General features: G+C 44.8%; 1 protein-coding gene across 2 annotated transcripts in view; it reads right to left on the reverse strand.

Moving 5' to 3' along the window:
* ADAMTS16 (ADAM metallopeptidase with thrombospondin type 1 motif 16) overlaps positions 1 to 17,736 on the reverse strand; it is an 86,735-nt gene that overhangs the window by 55,899 nt on the left and 13,100 nt on the right. Inside the window, exons 4-10 of one of the 2 annotated variants that reach the window (XM_083624592.1) lie at positions 14,927 to 15,203; positions 12,955 to 13,154; positions 10,946 to 11,029; positions 8,149 to 8,308; positions 6,127 to 6,232; positions 5,461 to 5,598; positions 1,012 to 1,165 (exon numbers count right to left, since the gene is read on the reverse strand). In XM_083624592.1, the coding sequence (XP_083480718.1) occupies positions 1,012 to 1,165; positions 5,461 to 5,598; positions 6,127 to 6,232; positions 8,149 to 8,308; positions 10,946 to 11,029; positions 12,955 to 13,154; positions 14,927 to 15,203 (1,119 nt within the window). Of the gene's footprint in view, positions 1 to 1,011; positions 1,166 to 5,460; positions 5,599 to 6,126; positions 6,233 to 8,148; positions 8,309 to 10,945; positions 11,030 to 12,954; positions 13,155 to 14,922; positions 15,204 to 17,736 lie in introns of those variants that run through there. The other variant, XM_083624593.1, reaches the window with a different exon arrangement.

The following is a 17,736-nucleotide window of genomic DNA, read 5'->3' on the forward strand; positions in this document are numbered from 1 at the left end:
CATTTGAGCTCCTTAGAGTTTGGATTTGATATCCCGCTTTATCATTACCCCGAGGAGTCTCAAAGTGGCTAACAATCTCCTTTCCCTTCCTCCCCCACAACAAACACTCTGTGAGGTAAGTGAGGCTGAGAGACTTCAGAGAAGTGTGACTAGCCCAAGGTCACCCAGCAGCTGCATGTGGAGGAGCGGAGACACGAACCCGATTCACCAGATTACGAGTCCACTGCTCTTAACCACTAGACCACACTGGCTCTTAGAGGAAAAGGTGGCATATAAATGTAGGACATAAACAACACAGGGCAAACCAAGAACCTCCTCGAGTTCCTCTGCCATTTGAGATCCAGTGGGTGGTTACTTGGGTGAGGACCTTTTCAGTTACGGCACTCCACAGCACAGGCACATTGTCCTGAGCTCCTTGGATTAAGGGTGGGATAAATCCTGCTTCTTGGGAGAAAAGCAATGACAAACCTAGACAGCATCTTAAAAAGTAGAGACATCACTTTGCCAACAAAGGTCCGTATAGTTAAAGCTATGGTTTTCCCAGTAGTGATGTATGGAAGTGAAAGCTGGACCATAAAGAAGGCTGATCGCCGAAGAATTGATGCTTTTGAATTATGGTGCTGGAGGAGACTCTTGAGAGTCCCATGGACTGCAAGAAGATCAAACCTCTCCATTCTTAAGGAGTGCTCACTGGAAGGACAGATCCTGAAGCTGAGGCTCCAATACTTTGGCCACCTCATGAGAAGAGAAGACTCCCTGGAAAAGACCCTGATGTTGGGAAAGATGGAGGGCACAAGGAGAAGGGGACGACAGAGGACGAGATAGTTGGACAGTGTTCTCGAAGCTACCAGCATGAGTTTGACCAAACTGCGGGAGGCAGTGGAAGACAGGAGTGCCTGGCGTGCTCTGGTCCAGGGGGTCACGAAGAGTCGGACACGACTAAACAACTAAACAACAACAACAACAACAACAACAACAACAAATATGTGGTGAAACAAAACAGATTCTTACTTTTTTGAAGTCCATCATGCACAGCTTGGCTTTCTCACCGAACTGCCACTTGCACTGCGTGGCAGCATCATACAGCTCCCCTGGTAGCTTCTCGGGGTATTTGTACTCATGCACGGGCTTAGGCTGATCAGCAAGACACAAGGACTGAGCAGAGCTGCAAGAGACCCAAACAAGGTGTATTTGGATATGTCAAATGCAGTTTTAAAAGGGACCTTTGTTGCAGCTAGTCAGAAGTGAAACAAGGCAGTTCTAGGTCAGCTATGGACAAGCATGAAAGGAAATAGCAATATGGGAGTGTCATATTCTGCTTGAAACGACTAGGTTTGGGCCGAGATAAAAGAGGTGCAAGAGAATTGTGAGCTGGTATTTGGGGTCTTAGAGAAGCTATTCCTTAAGCTTCCTTGGCTGGTCAGCTGCCTGTTCTGACTCTTGAAGGCAAAACTGCTGCCATCTTTTCATACTATTGTTTAAGCTAAGATACTTTGCTGCAGCCTCTGTTCCTCAGCTGAGACCATTTACTGGAGAGGACAGCTGTGTCCTAGGGCTACTGGAAAGCACTGAAGAGACAAACAATGTTAGAATTCCTGCTCCATGATTGCAGTCATGGGATTGTTGTCTTTCACATGATGGTGTATGTTTTGACTCCACAGAGTGGGAAGTGACGGAGACAAGATGTTTGTGTTACTTTGTCCCGTGAAGTGGGACTATTGTCCTTTGTTCTTTCTCTCTTTGCTGTCTGATGCTAGAGAGAGACGGAGCCATGTTGCAGTGCTCCGTGTGTGTTTAGATGTAAATAAAGTAGATTAGCCAAAATGCTGAGTTGCTGAGGTCTGTCATGCGCATGCTGCAGATCCCAAAGTGTGCTGATGTCTGTTGGCATCGGTCGCTGTGATGTTCGGGCAGAAGAAAGCTTTTGAAGATCCTGAATGAATGGCCAGGAGGGAGAGAACATGCCAGTTGGGCATATGTCTCTACCAGGGTCTTACTCGAGTGTAGGATGAGCTTCTAACATAACACCCCTCTCCTCCTGGATGTCACCCCAATATAATAGGGTGCAGAGGACATCGGTAGCACCTTCAAAGACATGTATTTTCACCCTAGATTTGGGGGTAAAACTTCCTTGGACTACTACTGCCGGTGGCAATAAAAGCAGAAAGTTTTGATGTGGTCCTTTCCTGTATCAAAGTAAATGTGTTTTTGTTGCATCACAGGAAGTATTTATTTTTATTTATTTAAAAGCATTTCTAAACCAGTTTTTTTAAAAAAGAAGAAGGTATGTGAGGAAGAATTTAGGCACGGGCAGAAACTGGAGTCCCAGATTTCCTGTGTGCAAATGAAGTTGGCAAAAGAAAACTCCTAGACTGGTGGGATACTCCAGCTACTGTTGGGGTTCGACTCCCATCAGCTCCAGCCAGCATGGCCAATGGTCAGGGATTAAGGGAATTGTAGTCCAGGAACATTCAGAAAGTACCATTTTGGCTACCCCTCCTTAGACCTTTGAACTGGATGTTCTGGTTCTAGATTAATACAAGGACTACAAAACCTGGAGTAGAGCTATGTTCTACTATCAGGAACTACAAATAAAACCATTCACAAATCATTCTCAAGGTTTCGAGAACACATCAAGTCTGCCAGACCTGGGTGTGTACATTGTAACTCCCCATTGTAATCAGCACTCAGATGAGCATGTTTGATATTGGGGCCAGCCCAAGACATTTTGGTGCCTGAGGCAAACCACAAAATGGTGCCCCCCCCCCGGTCAAGGAGAAAGCAGGAGTGAAGATCAACATTAGGAAAAAGAAGGAATGGAGCTCCACATTGGGACCCACTACCCCTGTGGATCTTGCCACCTGAGGTGGTCGCCTCACCTTGCCTAATAGGTGGGCCGGCCCCATTTGATATCTTTTATCATCAGAGCCTCAGCATATCTAATGTTACCAGCTGAGAATGTGCAGAGGGCTAAATTGTGGCTGGAACAGCAATGAAGTTAGCTCTCAACTCTCTGGTGTTCAACAACCTTCTGGTTCAAATCAGACCAGTAGTTTGCCTTGCATCTAGTAGTCTTCAATTCTGTGCTGTTGAAAAACAAGATGAGCACATCCTGGGGATATCAGACGCGTGAGTGGACGAGTCTAACATTAACCCATTCTACTAAAATAAGTTCCACCATACAGGCATCACTAAATGGGATGAGATCTTCTGCTATTAATAGTGGAAGCACGATAGGACAACGTGGTCAACTCTATTAGTGTGACTGAGAGAAATTTAGCACAGCAGGATTCTGCACAGAACTTCTTAGCATTGCAACACAGCATCTATCTAACAAATGACAGAAAAGCAAGTCAACTCAAAAACTTACTGCAAGCTCATTCACTGAATGCTTGCGGTTTTCAGAAAGCTGAGCAGATCCCTGTTACGGGTGCATCTGTTAAGAAATGCATAGTCATCTACCAATGCTTCACTCACATGGAAGTTGGTTCCATTTTCACATTTTCCTATCTGTTTTCCTATTTTCCTATTCCCCGCATTATATTTGAGCATTCACACGATGTAAAAGCCACCTTTGGAACCACAGTAGAATCTAGCACAATTTTATCACTTATTTCCTTATTAATTGCAAAAGGGTTTTTTGCGTGTTCAGACCCTGAAACCTCCCCCCTAAATAAATTCACACATGACTCAAATTTTTGGTTTGGTTTTTGGTAGAATTTAGGCCACAACTTTATTGATTACAGAAAGTGACTGGTTGAATAGGCTCTGGTTCGACTAGCTCTCTGCCATGCAGGTAGCGCTGACCCAGGGTTCCAGCATAGGTCAGCCAAGGGTGAACACCCGGATAAGTGGAAAGCCGGGAACAGGCTATCTCCGTCACCCAAATGTCCCCCTGGACTCAGGCATGGGCACAACCCCCTCACAGGGGTTGACCAAACCATCGAGTCCCTGGATTCCTTTAACGGAATACCCTTCACATAGGGATGGCGAGAGCGTCCTCCCATCCCTATCACCTGAACCAGAGCCTATCCACAACCTTACAAGTTGTGACAATTTGCTACATGGCAGGAGAAACCCAAAGGGCAACAGACAATCCACCAAGTGGGGAATATTCCTGCCGTGTCCCTGTCCCAAGGACAGATGACACACGACAGCATAGCAAGGTCAAGCGCAAAGCCCTAAAAGTAGGGAGAGGTGGGCAGGTGTTCTGAATGCATGAGCCAAAAGAGGAAGCTCTGGGTCACGTGCATGGGCATAAATAGGTCCCTTGAACCATTTGGACTGCGTCCCATTGGCCAGATTGTACCCAGCTTCAAGGGAGCTACCAATCGGGTGTTGTGGCTGACCAATCGTACCCAGCCACAACACAGGGTGTCGGTTTGCTGGGTCTCACAGCACTACGTGCCCTCTTTAAGGGAGGACCCGATTTACTCCCTGGAAGCAAATACAGTAAGCCCACAACTTGTGGGTGGGGGGTTATGTTCTGGGGATCATGCCTAAAGCCAAAATCACATATGGTCAAAACACATTGGGTTCAGTGCTGAATAGGATTGCCTAAGTATTTTTTTTCTGGACGCCCACCTCTTTCTGTCTTCCTTCCTTCCTTCCTTCCTTCCTTCCTTCCTTCTTTTTGCCAAGCACGTAAAGCTGAATGCGCACAAATTAAATGCATGTAAGTTGTGGGCTTTACTGTAACATGGAAATGAACACTAAATTTGCACCATGTTCCACTATTGTTCCAGATATAGGTTTTACATCATGTGAATGCTCAAATATAATGCAGAACGTAGCACTTAGGAAAACGGAATAAACTGTGATGTGAAGGCAGCCCCAAAGTAGTGAAATTATTTGTCGAGAGATACAGGTTCAAATCTCCACATAGCCACGAAGCTCACTGGGTGACCTTGGGAAAGTCACATTCTCTCAGCCTAACCTGCTTCACAGAGTTGCTGTGAGGGAAAAATGGGAGCATGAGGAGAGAACCATGTATGGTGCTTTGAGCTCAAACCCACAGCCCTGAGATTAAGAGCCTCATGTTTTGAGGAAATCCTTTATCAAGTGAAGTGTAAACCTTCTTGATTAAAATTGTTTGGGATAACCTTTCTGACTCTTATCTTACCTAAGCAAACACTAGTTAGTAAAATGGAGTAGAAATGTTGAGTGGACGCCCCTTGGCCCGAATCCTAGAGGAGGCAGAGCATTAAACATACTCCCTCTAATTTTCATTATGGTCTATATAGTAAGAAAGGCAGCATTCTTGTGACAGTGGGCCCTTGGCTGGTCTTGGGGCCTAGCGAATGTCCAGTCAATCCACTATCCCAAGAGATCTATGAATGTTATCTATCTGCTGAGCCACAGGTAAGTTAAAACATCCAGATTTTCCTTTATCAAAAGTGGGGGGGGGGGCAGGAAGGAAAGTTTCCAGTGACTCAACTCTCATTTCCACAACATGCATACCTTAGAAATTTGTAGAGATACTGACGGCTACAAGCTGACCAGGAGAAGACCCCATTGTGTCCTGCCAGTGTGGGTGACATGATGTTACCTTCAGACTTTTTGCAAATATTTCCCTCTCCGTCATGGATCATGCCAAAGCTGCAGGAGTCAAAAACGATAAGTTGCATTCTCTCTATATAAATACTGCCTAATAATACCAGCACTCTGAACTGCAAATTCGTAAGAGAGCTTTCTCTGTTGTGCACCATTTTTAATCCTGACAAGTTTTTAGAAAAAACTATCAATTAAGGACTCTTTTGAAAAGTATTCCCGGTGAATACTTTTACCCAATACGATGCTTCACATAGAGTGATAGTCCCAGCCATTGTTCTAGCCCCCAAAGCCATAGAATCCGAACTCTGAAACACTGAGCAGAAGAAACACGAAGGCAAACAAGCAGACCTAAATTATGATATGCTTGTTTGGAAGATCGTATCACAGTTTGAATTCTAACCACAGTTTGCTCAAGCAGTCATTTGGCTTGTCACCAGATATTTAACTGAAGCACAACGAATTTCTACTTCACCTGTTAGAAAGCATGCTGGAAAAAACAAACAAACAAACAAACAAACAAACAAACAAACAAACATCTAGTATCTCTTTCCAAAGATATGCATACAAACTTACTTGTGTCCAGACTCATGAGCAATAGTAAATGCCAGACCAAGACCAGTATCTTCATTAACTGTGCAGCTGCGATATTTACTGCACATTCCATTTATTGGAGCAAATCCTGGTAAATTAAACGTAAAGGGAGGGGAAACAGCATTCATTAGGAAATGGTCTTTGTGAATGTTAGTTTAACAAATACCAAAAAAGAAAACACAAAAGAACTTGGTCTGTTGGCTTCAAAATGCATATATAATACTTGGGCTTTTGCAAAGTAGACTGTTGCTGCCAGCGTCACGCAGCTTCCGTGTTGTGATACGAATTAGAAAGGAACTGCTTTCTCTGCTTTTATGTATCTCAGTGCGCAACTGGATCCCTGCTCTCTCTCTCCCCCACACCCACACCCTGAGCACACCACTAATTCCTGACAAGAGGTATTGGCAGAGCTATTATACTGGATAACAAAATAGAGGCATCTCTCTCCCATCACCTGAATCCAAAACCCATGGCAAACATCTGATAGCATTTAATTCCAGCATTTATCACACTGATGTCCTGCCCTGAGGAATCAAATGGGTATACACTGAGAGGCGGTATGGATTTGGACTGCAGAACCCCAATTTATTTATATATTCCATTGTTCTCTGAGAAGCTCCAGGAATACGGGGGTGGAGGTGGGGTGGGGGTGGGACAGAAGATCCCTGTTCAACATCAGCCCTCAAATTCTATTCCTACAGATGCCTGTTAGTTTGCAACTATTCCACCACTGTTGGCATTTGTGGGGCATGGTGGGTAGCAATTATTAGAGGGCAAGATAGGGTAAGGTTACCAGATTTTTTTTTCCAAAGAATCCAGGGACACTTTTTTTGTGAGAAAAGAGAAAAAAGGTTATTTTTTAAAAAGAAAATTAAGAAGTAGTATCTTCTCTTCTGTGGTCTCCTTTGTCCCATGGCCTTCCTCTTGGCCCAGGCCTCCTCTTTTGGAACGCTAGCCACCGTGGAGTAGGCTAGGGTTCGGCCTCGGCTTGGCCATGCGTCCTTGCAGTGGCGTAGCGTGGGGGGTGCAGGGGGGGCCGGCCGCACCGGGCGCAACATCTGGGGTTAGGGCAAATCCACGGGTTAGGGGGCGCAAATCCACGGGTTAGGGGGCGCAAATCCACGGGTTAGGGGGCGCAAATTACTTGCCTTGCCCCGGGTGCTGACAACCCACGCTACGCCACTGCGTCCTTGCCCTCCCAGTGCTCTCCTACCTCTCCTCCTCAGCTGTGGCAGCGGCAGTGGCATGGCAAGGTCAGAGCTCCCCCCCTTTTTCTCTTTCCTCTTTCTTTCTATTCCTTTTCCTCTCCCCTCCTTCTCCCTGCGTCGGCTCCAAGGTTTTCCTGGCCCCAGAGTGCTGCTGGACAGTCGTCCGGGTGGCCGGGCATTCTCACTCCCAGCTCAATTTGGGTCACATGGGGGGGTGTCAGCGGTTCCCCCAGTTGACGCGTTGGGTGTCCCTGGTTCCCCCTTGGCAGTGGCAGCGGCAGTCTCAGCAGCCCAGAGCCAGCCTGGTAGTGCAGTTGGCTCTGGCTGGCTTCAGGAGCTGCTCACTGCCGTGGCACCTGCCATTTTGCCTCGCCGGAAGTCCCCGTATGACATGTCTTGTGCCGTTGAACCAATCACGCAACATTCATTCCCTACTAATAAATCTACAACACTTAAAATAAAAACCCGGGGACATTAAATGAAATCCGGGGACATTCTGGGGACGGATTTTGTCCGGGGACAGATTTGTAAATCTGGGGACTGTCCCCGGGAAATGGGGCTGTCTGGTAACCATAAGATAGGGTCTAGGACCCTTCAGTTGCTAGATTGTAATCATGCCAGTCAGTTGTGAAATAATAGGGCCAATATGTTTTTAGCTGGTTAAGTGTCAAGCCACACACTGGATTTTAGGTATTTAGCACCATCAGCAAAATACATTGATTTTGCCAAGGCCTTTAAGAGCAGGGGTTAATGCTTCAGCAGCAATGACCACAGTAGGTTGCCAGCAAGGACTCACCTAACGTATCACATGGCTCGTTCTTCCAGGAACATATATCTAGGCCGGTAAGCAAAATTGCATGGTCATGGCGGCTTCCATCCTTCCCCATCAGCCCGGACTGCCACTGACAAAAACTACTCAGGGTATGGTCAGCGTGGTGATTGATCACGAGCCCTGGCTGAATGGAAGAGTCAAACAGAAGAAAAAGTCCAATGGGAAATGGGAATGAGATTTAGCTTTGTAGCTGTGGGCAAGTTGATAAAAACAAGCAGGTGTTTAAAGGGAAAGACACAGTCTCGGAGCCCGGCTTGGCCTTACCAACATGTCCCTGGCCCCCTCGCTGAATGGCCGCTTGGCCAGAGCTTGCTCATTCCTTGCACAGATGGTGAACAGACACAGAGGAAGGGAGGTGGGCAAGGGGTGACCCCAGTGTGGCCTGGCTTGGCACTCCTTTCTGCGGGTGTTAGGGGGAATAGCCCTCCAATTCACCAGCTGGGCTTTTCCTTTGTGGGCTGGCAGGCGGCACAGTGTGGCCCCACTTGGCTCCAGTGGCAAGGGCTGGTGGAGCAGGCTCCGTTCACCCTCTGCACCCTGCCCGGAGTGTGCGCACACCCTGGGCATTGGGCACTACGACACTGCTCTTTATCTCTCAATCAGAGCAAACAGCAATTTGGGTTTTTCCCCAATTGCCATTTGCTCTGATCTGTTGATCAGCGTTCTTCAGTTGTACCTTGGAAGTCCGTTCGACTTCCAAAATGTTTGGAAACCAAAGCGCAGCTTCTGATTGGATGCAGGAAGCTCCTGCAGCCAATCAGAACCTGCAGAAGCCCCATCGGACGTCCGGCTTCCAAAAATAGTTTGCAAACCAGAACAGTCACTTCTGGGTTTGTGGCGTTTGGGAGCCAAAACGTTCTGGAACTAAGCTGTCCGAAAACCAAAGTACGACTGTATATGCTATATGAACTATGGTATCCAAATTTGAAATATATTGTATGTCATCATTAAACATAAGCACTGGAGGATAGTATGAATCTCAGCTCTAGGTTCCTCTTTAGAAAAAAAACAGCAAGGGAGAGGAACACGAGTTCCAAAATATCAGAAGCAGGTTGTAAATATCATTTAAAATAAATAATAATATTGTATCTGAAGATATTATTATGTTTGTCCAATATTTCCTCCTCCTTTTTACAAAATCTGTTATACGACATAATAACAGGAACAAAGGATAAAAGTAAATAAAATCAGCAGAGACTGATTGGACTAAGACTACCCAATGGACAGGATTGGGTCCAAAGTGTTCACATAACCTCTACTGACCAAGACGTAAACCCTATTTGAATTTAACAGAATTTACTTCTGAGTAGGCAAGGTTAGGATTATGCTGTAACTAACTAAAAGCTGCCCTTATAAAATTAACAAGTACTAATTGTTCCTTTAACTCCCTTTGCTGCAGAAGAAAGAATTGTAAGCAGTGGCGCAGTAAGCAACAGATTTACAATTACAGAGCAGCAATTTTTAAGCATAAGATGTAAAGGAAAATTATATCACAGGTGTAAGATCAAAAGATTACTCTCCTTACTCTTTTCATGTTGGACGTGGTCCAAGCACGAAAAGCTAAACATTCAATGTAATTAACCTGTCACTTAAGGAGTCCTGATCGCTCAGCACATAAAATGAAGCATTACATTGCTAGCAGAGCGTTCTACTCCACAGGGGTTGGGAGACAACTCAAAAACAAAAAAGGAAAGAGGCAAGTAAATGAAGGGAGAGTAGGCTTTCATGTCCCTGTTAACACAGCTGTAACAGCTGGAATAGTGAGGATCGGGAGTTGTTCTTGAGGGGCTCAATGTAGGAACGATACAGGGTTCTGTATCTCCAAGTATGGAGTTTTTAAGTGCTTCCTTAAGTGGTCAGTTCAGAAGCGTGTTCCAAATCAAATGTGTCTAGTGGAGTTAGGCACACATGGTTGGGGACTGGGAGTGAGCTGAGAGCTCATATTGAACCTCCATTCTTACACACATCATTTCTCCACCGTCTCTAACCATCAGTATGGGTCCTGTATACCTGAAGGAGCATCTCCACCCCCATCGTTCTGCCCGGAAACTGAGATCCAGCGCCAAGGGCCTTCTGGCGGTTCCCTTATTGCGAGAAGTGAGGTTACAGGGAACCAGACAGAGGGCCTTCTCGGTAGTGGCGCCCACCCTGTGGAACACCCTCCCTTCAGATGTGAAGGAAATAAGCAGCTATCCTATCTTTAAAAGACATCTGAAGGCAGCCCTGTTCAGGGAAGTTTTTAATATTTAACGCTGTACTGTTTTTAACACTTGATTGGAAGCCGCCCAGAGTGGCTGGGGAAACTCAGCCAGATGGGCAGGGTATAAATAATAAATTATTATTATTATTATTATTATTTATTATTATTATTATTATTATTATTATTATTATTATTATTCTCATGACATTGTGGTTAACCACGGTCCACACTAAGAATGGGTTGCTTAGAACTGAGCCAGTTAACAATGCTCACTAAAAAATGCCCTGATTAGAACTGAGCATGGAGTCAGCACAAATCTCAGCCACGGAGAAAACACAGGGAAATCTGTGCTTGAAAAGGAGAGGGTTGGTGGAAGATGGCGTCATGGCCGCTTGAGTCAGGGCTTCCACCAGCCAGAGTTTGGTTGCTTCTCTCTTGCGAAACCATTTCTGCCATAAGTCTGACAGACTGAACTTTGACAATAATGAGTGGGGGTCTCTAATAGTAAAACGATGTTTAATTATTCAGCTTCAAAGAAAACAGTGCAATATTCGCGGTTACCTGTTCTTCTTCCAAAAGTATCAAGCCAACAACTGCGATATTGATATTTCCTCCAATGGTTCCATCTCTGAACAAAGCAGAAACCTAAGAGGAAATACCAAAAATGAAAGCCGATGAAGCTAACGCAGTACCATCATCTGCTGTGAAAAATTAATTATCTTTATTATTTGATTTATATACCGCTTATATGCCAAAATGGGGCCTAAGCAGTTTATAACTATAAAATCAACAAGTGATCAAAACATACAATGACAAATCCATTGGGCATTAAAACATGCTTAATTAAAATATATAATAAGGCAAAAATTTAAAAGGTTTAACACTTAAAACAGTTAAAACACCAAAACCAGAAGCCCTCTTAGGCAAGGGAACAACTTGCCTAAACAGGTATGTCTTCAGGAGCTGGTGGGAGGTCAACACTGACGGGGCCCCTCATATTTCAGAATTAGGGCTAGAATACAATCTATTGGTTTCATACAAATGCCATGTTGCTGTCTCCTGCTTATGGAAAAGTGATTGGAAATGTGTCCATTAAACAATGAATATATATATATATATATATATATATATATATATATATATTCTCATTACTCTTGTAACTTTGCTTATGTATCTGGCCTATCAACGTTTATGCCACAATACATTTACCTTTAATGTGCCACAGGACTCTTTCTTTTTGTTGTTGTTACATGTAACAACAGATTGTTGCAATTCTTTTGGGTTTTTTTTTAATGCAGTGTAATTTAACCAAGGGATGCAGGTGGCACTGTGAGTTAAACCACAGAGCCTAGGGCTTGCCGATCAGAAGGTCGGCAGTTCGAATCCCCGCGACGGGGTGCGCTCCCGTTGCTCGGTCCCAGCTCCTGCCCACCTAGCAGTTCGAAAGCACGTCAAAGTGCAAGTAGATAAATAGGTACCATTCCAGCAGGAAGTTAAACGGTGTTTCCGTGTGCTGATCTGGTTTGCTGGCCACATGAGCCGGAAGCTGTACGCTGGCTCCGTCGGCCAATAAAGTGAGATGAGCGCCACAACCCCAGAGTCATCTGTGACTGGACCTAACGGGCAGGGGTCCCTTAACCTTAAATTTAACCAAAGTCAGGTACTTAAACCCTACTGATTTCAAAGGGGGAGTTATGAACAAGATTGCTCCCTGAAGCAACAGAACAAAAAGGCACATTAATGGTCAATGGTGGCTTGGGGCCATTATTTTCTTGTTTTCATTTATAATGTCTGCCACTTCTTTACTTCCTCCTTTTTACAACTATGTCTACATTCTGGACGCCCACACCCTGATAGTGATCAGAAAGCTCTTGATCTTGTTCGCTGGATGCATGGATTGTCAGCCTAGCTGATGAGGCTCCTCCAGCTACTAGAGGCTGTGGCTCTTTCTCCAAGACATTTACACAGCCAAGAGAGGTGGTGCTCCTAGAAGTTTGGCAGCCCATGTAGCTGCTTAAGCTTGCTTCTATAACTGTGCTGGCCCCAAAAGACATGCTCAACACTTTCGCTGCAATCAATGAGTCTTAAACGTGCTCAATTTTTGCCAGATCATATCCATACTTCAAGGGAGAAAGAAACCCATACAACATGCATCAAAGTAAACTTCCTCCTGCAAAATCGGTATGTGATTTCAGGGTTGCAGGGCACAAAACAATGTGCAACAAGGGCAACATTTGTGGTTCATTAACTTTTACGTCCATGTTGCACAGATCTCATTGCTCCACTTTCAGGAAAACTAAAGATTAACTAAATCAGACATGCCACAAAGCATTAAGGCTATATACCCTTTAGCGGCTTGAAACACAGTGAGGTCGTTTCCCCACAACCTGTGTTTGAAGCAGTTGCAAGGGCCAGGGAGAGGAGTGGGGATGCCTCAGTCTCACTCCAGAAAGCATCTGGAGGGGTGAAGAGAGTACAAACTAGTGGCTGGACATGCTTCTAAAGTGACAATATTAAATTTGAATCAGTATTCATCACCCAACGTGTCTCAAGAAAAAGGACTATCATACCATATTGAGTATAGTCAGGACGTACGTAGTAATATTGTCATGGCCATGGTTTTGCATCATCTTTTTGTCAACCACCACCAAGGTCTCAACATTCAGCTCTTTGCTCTTGTGAGCCTTCATAAGAGATCGTTTGCTTCGCAGTAGATATCTATATTCATCTGGAAGGATATACGTGTCTCCATCTGGAGGCTGGGGCATATCTGCAAGAAGCAAGACAGGAGATGTCCAAGTAAAACTAAAGCTGTGTTTTTCACAGAGTAACGTCAAATCAAAGAGCTAAACATGTGAACAGGATTATACCAGGCTCCCCAAAAGTAACTTCTAACCCAAAAGTGGTACCTCTAGATATGAATGGGATCCGTTCTGGAGCCCTGTTCACATCCTGAAGTGAACACAACCCATATATGCGTGTCTGCGCATGCGCAGGTCACGATTAGCTGCTTCCGCGCATGGGCGTGACGTTATTTTGACTGTCTGTGCATGCACGAGCGGCAAAACCCAGAAGTAATGCGTTCCGTTACTTCCGGGTTGCCACGGAGCTCAACACGAAAGCGCTCAACCTGAAGTAAATTCAACCCGAGGTATGACTGTAGTGGGAAAGAATTATAGCAGAGCATGGCATCCATTTATAAGGCAGAAGGACACCTTGGTGTCTCCAGTTAAAGCAGGGGTAGCTAAGTTGTGGTACTTTAGATGGGCTACAATATCCCAAAACTATTGGCCATGCTGGTGGGGACCAAAGGAAGTCCAGCATCGTCCTGATGGCCACACCATAGCTACCTACCAGTTAATGGATCTCCTGTAGCAATGAAAGCCTTGCGCTGAGATCTCAGAGACCCACAGCCCTGGGAAGGGTCAAGTACGTGTGGCAAGAACTTAATACATTTCCAGAGGGCAGTGTTTACTGATATTTTTAAGCAACTTAACACCACTAAGTTTCTTAACATTCTGCTCCATCCCTTTCTTTCCCATCTAGTGTTTCATGCACACTGTACAGAACGTTATTAATCATCCCTGTTTGATTTCCCATATACAGGTGTCACTGGAGAAATAGAGGATGGAGACAGGAACCACACTGCTCCACTCAGCTGCAGGGAACTTTTATCCCTCCAGATGTTGTTGAACTACAACTTCCATCATCTCTGAGCATTGGCCATGCTTGTAGTTCAGCAACAGTTAGAGGGCGAAAGGTTCTCTTCATCTGACTCCAGTGTTAGTACCAAACCTGTTAGCTTAGGCAATGTTGCCAGAGGCTGCTGTGCACTACTTCACAGCCCCTAACTTTGAAAATTGTACAAAAACATTTACTTTTTAAGTCCTATTGATTTCAAACTGGTACATTAAGTACACCTACGTCTCTCCTGTTTAAATAAATTTACTTATTAAAAAATATACTGCTTAATATAATACAAATCTCTAAGCAGCTTACCTTAAAGAATCAAAAACAATGAGACCTAAGGCATACTTTACATTGGCTGAATCGTGCCAAAGAAGTTTAGGAAGATACTGGCAAATATTTTGATTTGCACCTAACTAAATGTAACCGTTTTGAAAGACCTTACTAAAAGTTGAAGGACAGAACAAAGAACACAGTGATATGTTCACCCAAATCACCGCTCACACAGTTAGGGAACAAACACCGTGGTAAAGCTTAGTACCAGCCTTTTGTGTGCTAACTTTAGGAACAAAAAAAGTCAGAAGTGAAACCAGAACATGGCAACAGGCTTGGACTACAGGAGTGATCAGAGGAGACTGCTTTCACAATTGATGTCAAAGTTGGTTGAGGCAGACACGCAACACCAACATCCAACCCTTGGGTCCAAAGTGTTCACATAACCCCACTTCCTACCTCTTACTTGCGAAGGTATGTGTTTACTGGAAAGGAACAACTGAACTGCAAATGAACCATCTTAACAACAGCTATACAGACAGTGGAATTAACTCAGGTGGGGGAAACTGTGTCCTTACATACATTTCTTGCGCCTCCCACAAAAGTGCCGTTTTTGCCGCCGCTCAGAATTGCGATGATGGTGGGTCTCTTGAAAAACATGATTGTGAGTATCCACTTCCCTTTGCCTCTCATCATTCACAGTTACCTCATTATCAAATGCCAGCTGAGGCTCAGTAGATCTCTTATACAGTACATGAGGGCGGTGACCGTGAGGAGCAGAGAAGTTGTGTTTAAGTGCAATATTTGGAGGTAGTGGTTTCAGCAAGTAATCAGCTTCCTGCGTCCTTATCAAGCCAGACTAGAAAGACAAAACACAATTAAAAGAGAGAACAGGGGCTTCAGATTGTCCTTCAGAAGATACTCCTTCCTTTCAGATATTTTCCTTTCCCACACTAAGCTCCTAAACAAATCTTAATTTGTACAGCAGGTTTTTTAGACAACAGAGGTCCTTTGTAAACTTAACACTGACTCCCTACAAATCAGGATCTGAAAACTAAAAAATAATTCTAGGGACTTGCACATTCCTTTCTCTGGATCAAATCCATCCTCTCCCCCTCTTCCAAATTTCCTTCGGAATTCTAATAATAATTTAATTAAATCTTAACATTACATATACACCAATGCTAACTGTGCTTGGCAATGCTGGAGTTTGTGTGTGTGTGTGTAAACCAGAAATTGGAAACAGCCTCTGGGATTGATTCTCAAATCTTAGTTAAGTGGGGACATTAGCCTGGAGTAAACATAATGTTGAGGGACACCTGGAGTACCCACAGACTCATACAGACCACCATCTTCCCATTGTTGTGCAAATATTCACCTCACCCCCATTTTTAGGGCTAACTATGGGAATTGTTTATGCGGGTGGTGCTGTGGTCTAAACCATTGAGCCTAGGACTTGCCGATCAGAAGGTCAGCGGTTCGAATCCCCGCGACGGGGTGAGGTCCCATTGCTCGGTCCCTGCTCCTGCCAACCTAGCCGTTCGAAAGCATGTCAAAGTGCAAGTAGATAAATAGGTACCGCTCCGGCGGGAAGGTAAACGGCGTTTCCGTGCACTGCTCTGGTTTCGCCAGAAGCGGCTTAGTCATGCTGGCCACATGACCTGGAAAAACTGCCTGTGGACAAACGTTGGCTCCCTCGGCCAGTAAAGCGAGATGAGCGCCGCAACCCCAGAGTCGTTCGTGACTGGGCTTAACTGTCAAGGGTCCTTTTCCTTTACCTTTCATGGGAATTGTTTAGTGCTGAGCTGAAAATTCGGTAAAGCAAACTTCTGCTTGATTATTTTTTGTGAGGGGGTGAAAGTACTCCAAAAACCCCTGATGAAGTAGGCTCATCTCCCTCCTCCCCACTGTCTGTTTAGTGGTGGCGGCATCCCACAACAGCAGCCGGTCACTCCTCCCCCCCGCCCCAAATCCAACTAGGGTTGGGTGAATATGTCAATTTCAGTTTCTCTGAGTTACTCATTTTTCCCATCTTGAATTTGGTTCTGCACATTTGCATATCACCATGTGGGATTTACCTAGCAGGTGGTTGGCTGATACAGTCATATTTCTTACAATAGCTGTCCTTAACAACATGTTATGCTATCTGAATGATGTTCCTTGCTCTGGAATTGCGTGACGGAGGAACTATATATATATGGAGGGGAGACGCAGACCCTCCAAGTATCCCTATTTTCCAGGGACGTCCCTGATTTAGAGAAGCCTTCCTGGTTTCTGATTTGATCCCGGAATGTCCCACTTTCCCTTAGGACGCTCCTATTTTCATTGGTAGAAATGTTGAAGGGTATGGAGTTATCCAACCCCCCAAGTTGTCTGAAGGCATATAGGGATTTTTTTTTAAATGTTTACTTTTTTATGCTTTTATAGATGTTGGAAGCTGTCCAGAGTGGCTGGGGCAATCCAGTAAGATGTGTGGGGCATAAATAGTAAAATTATATTATGGAATGGGATGCCCCCATTTTCACCGGAGAAATCTTGAAGTGTACGGAGGTGTGTAGAAGAAATTTAGCAGAACAACATGAGGTCATGGGGATAAACTGTAGTACAGGCACCCCCCCACACACACACTTACACACATCCCACTTGTGTGCAACTGCAGGTCACCACAAAATAAAGAAATAAATAGATTAGCCTTTTTTCACTTGGGGCTGCTGCCCAGATGTGAGCGAGGGAAGCTGTTATGTACTGAGTTGAATAGGATCCAAAATGCAGCAGTCTGATTGGTCCTAGAACAATAGGATTCAGAATGCAGCAGTCTGATTGGTCCTAGAACAATGCAGCAGTATGATTGGTCCGCAGGAGCCACCCAATCCAGTTCGAGGTGGAAGTGAATCCACAGTCTGATTGGCTTACAGGATAATCCCGGAATTAGCCAATCACGTGCAGCCCATTGTGTAAATAATGTATATAAAGCAGATATTGTGGGGGAACTTCCATTCCTCCTCACCACTATGAGCTGAATAAAGAGCATGAAATCCACTCTCGACTCCGAGTATATTTCAGAAGCCATGCCGGGCAGTGGCCCTTATCAAAGGACAGCTTGGTACATGAGTGTCTCTCTCTTTCTCTCCTCCCCCCACACCCTCCCTATTAAAGTGGGGTGCTCCTCACTTTATGCAATTTCTCTTATGCGCGCAGGGGCCCAGAGTGTAACCCCCACATAAATGGGGGGACACCAGTATATTACATGCTTGGGAGAAGCCAAGACTGGATGCAAGGCTGTTGTTGCTTCATGTATAGTTCTGTCCTAAGAGAGATTTACTCTACTACTACTACTACTACTACTACTACTACTATTATTATTATTATTACAGTGGTACCTCAGGTTAAGT

The sequence above is a fragment of the Podarcis filfolensis genome (genome assembly GCF_964270895.1).
Source record: "Podarcis filfolensis genome assembly, chromosome: 7".
NCBI classification, from domain to species: domain Eukaryota; kingdom Metazoa; phylum Chordata; class Lepidosauria; order Squamata; family Lacertidae; genus Podarcis; species Podarcis filfolensis.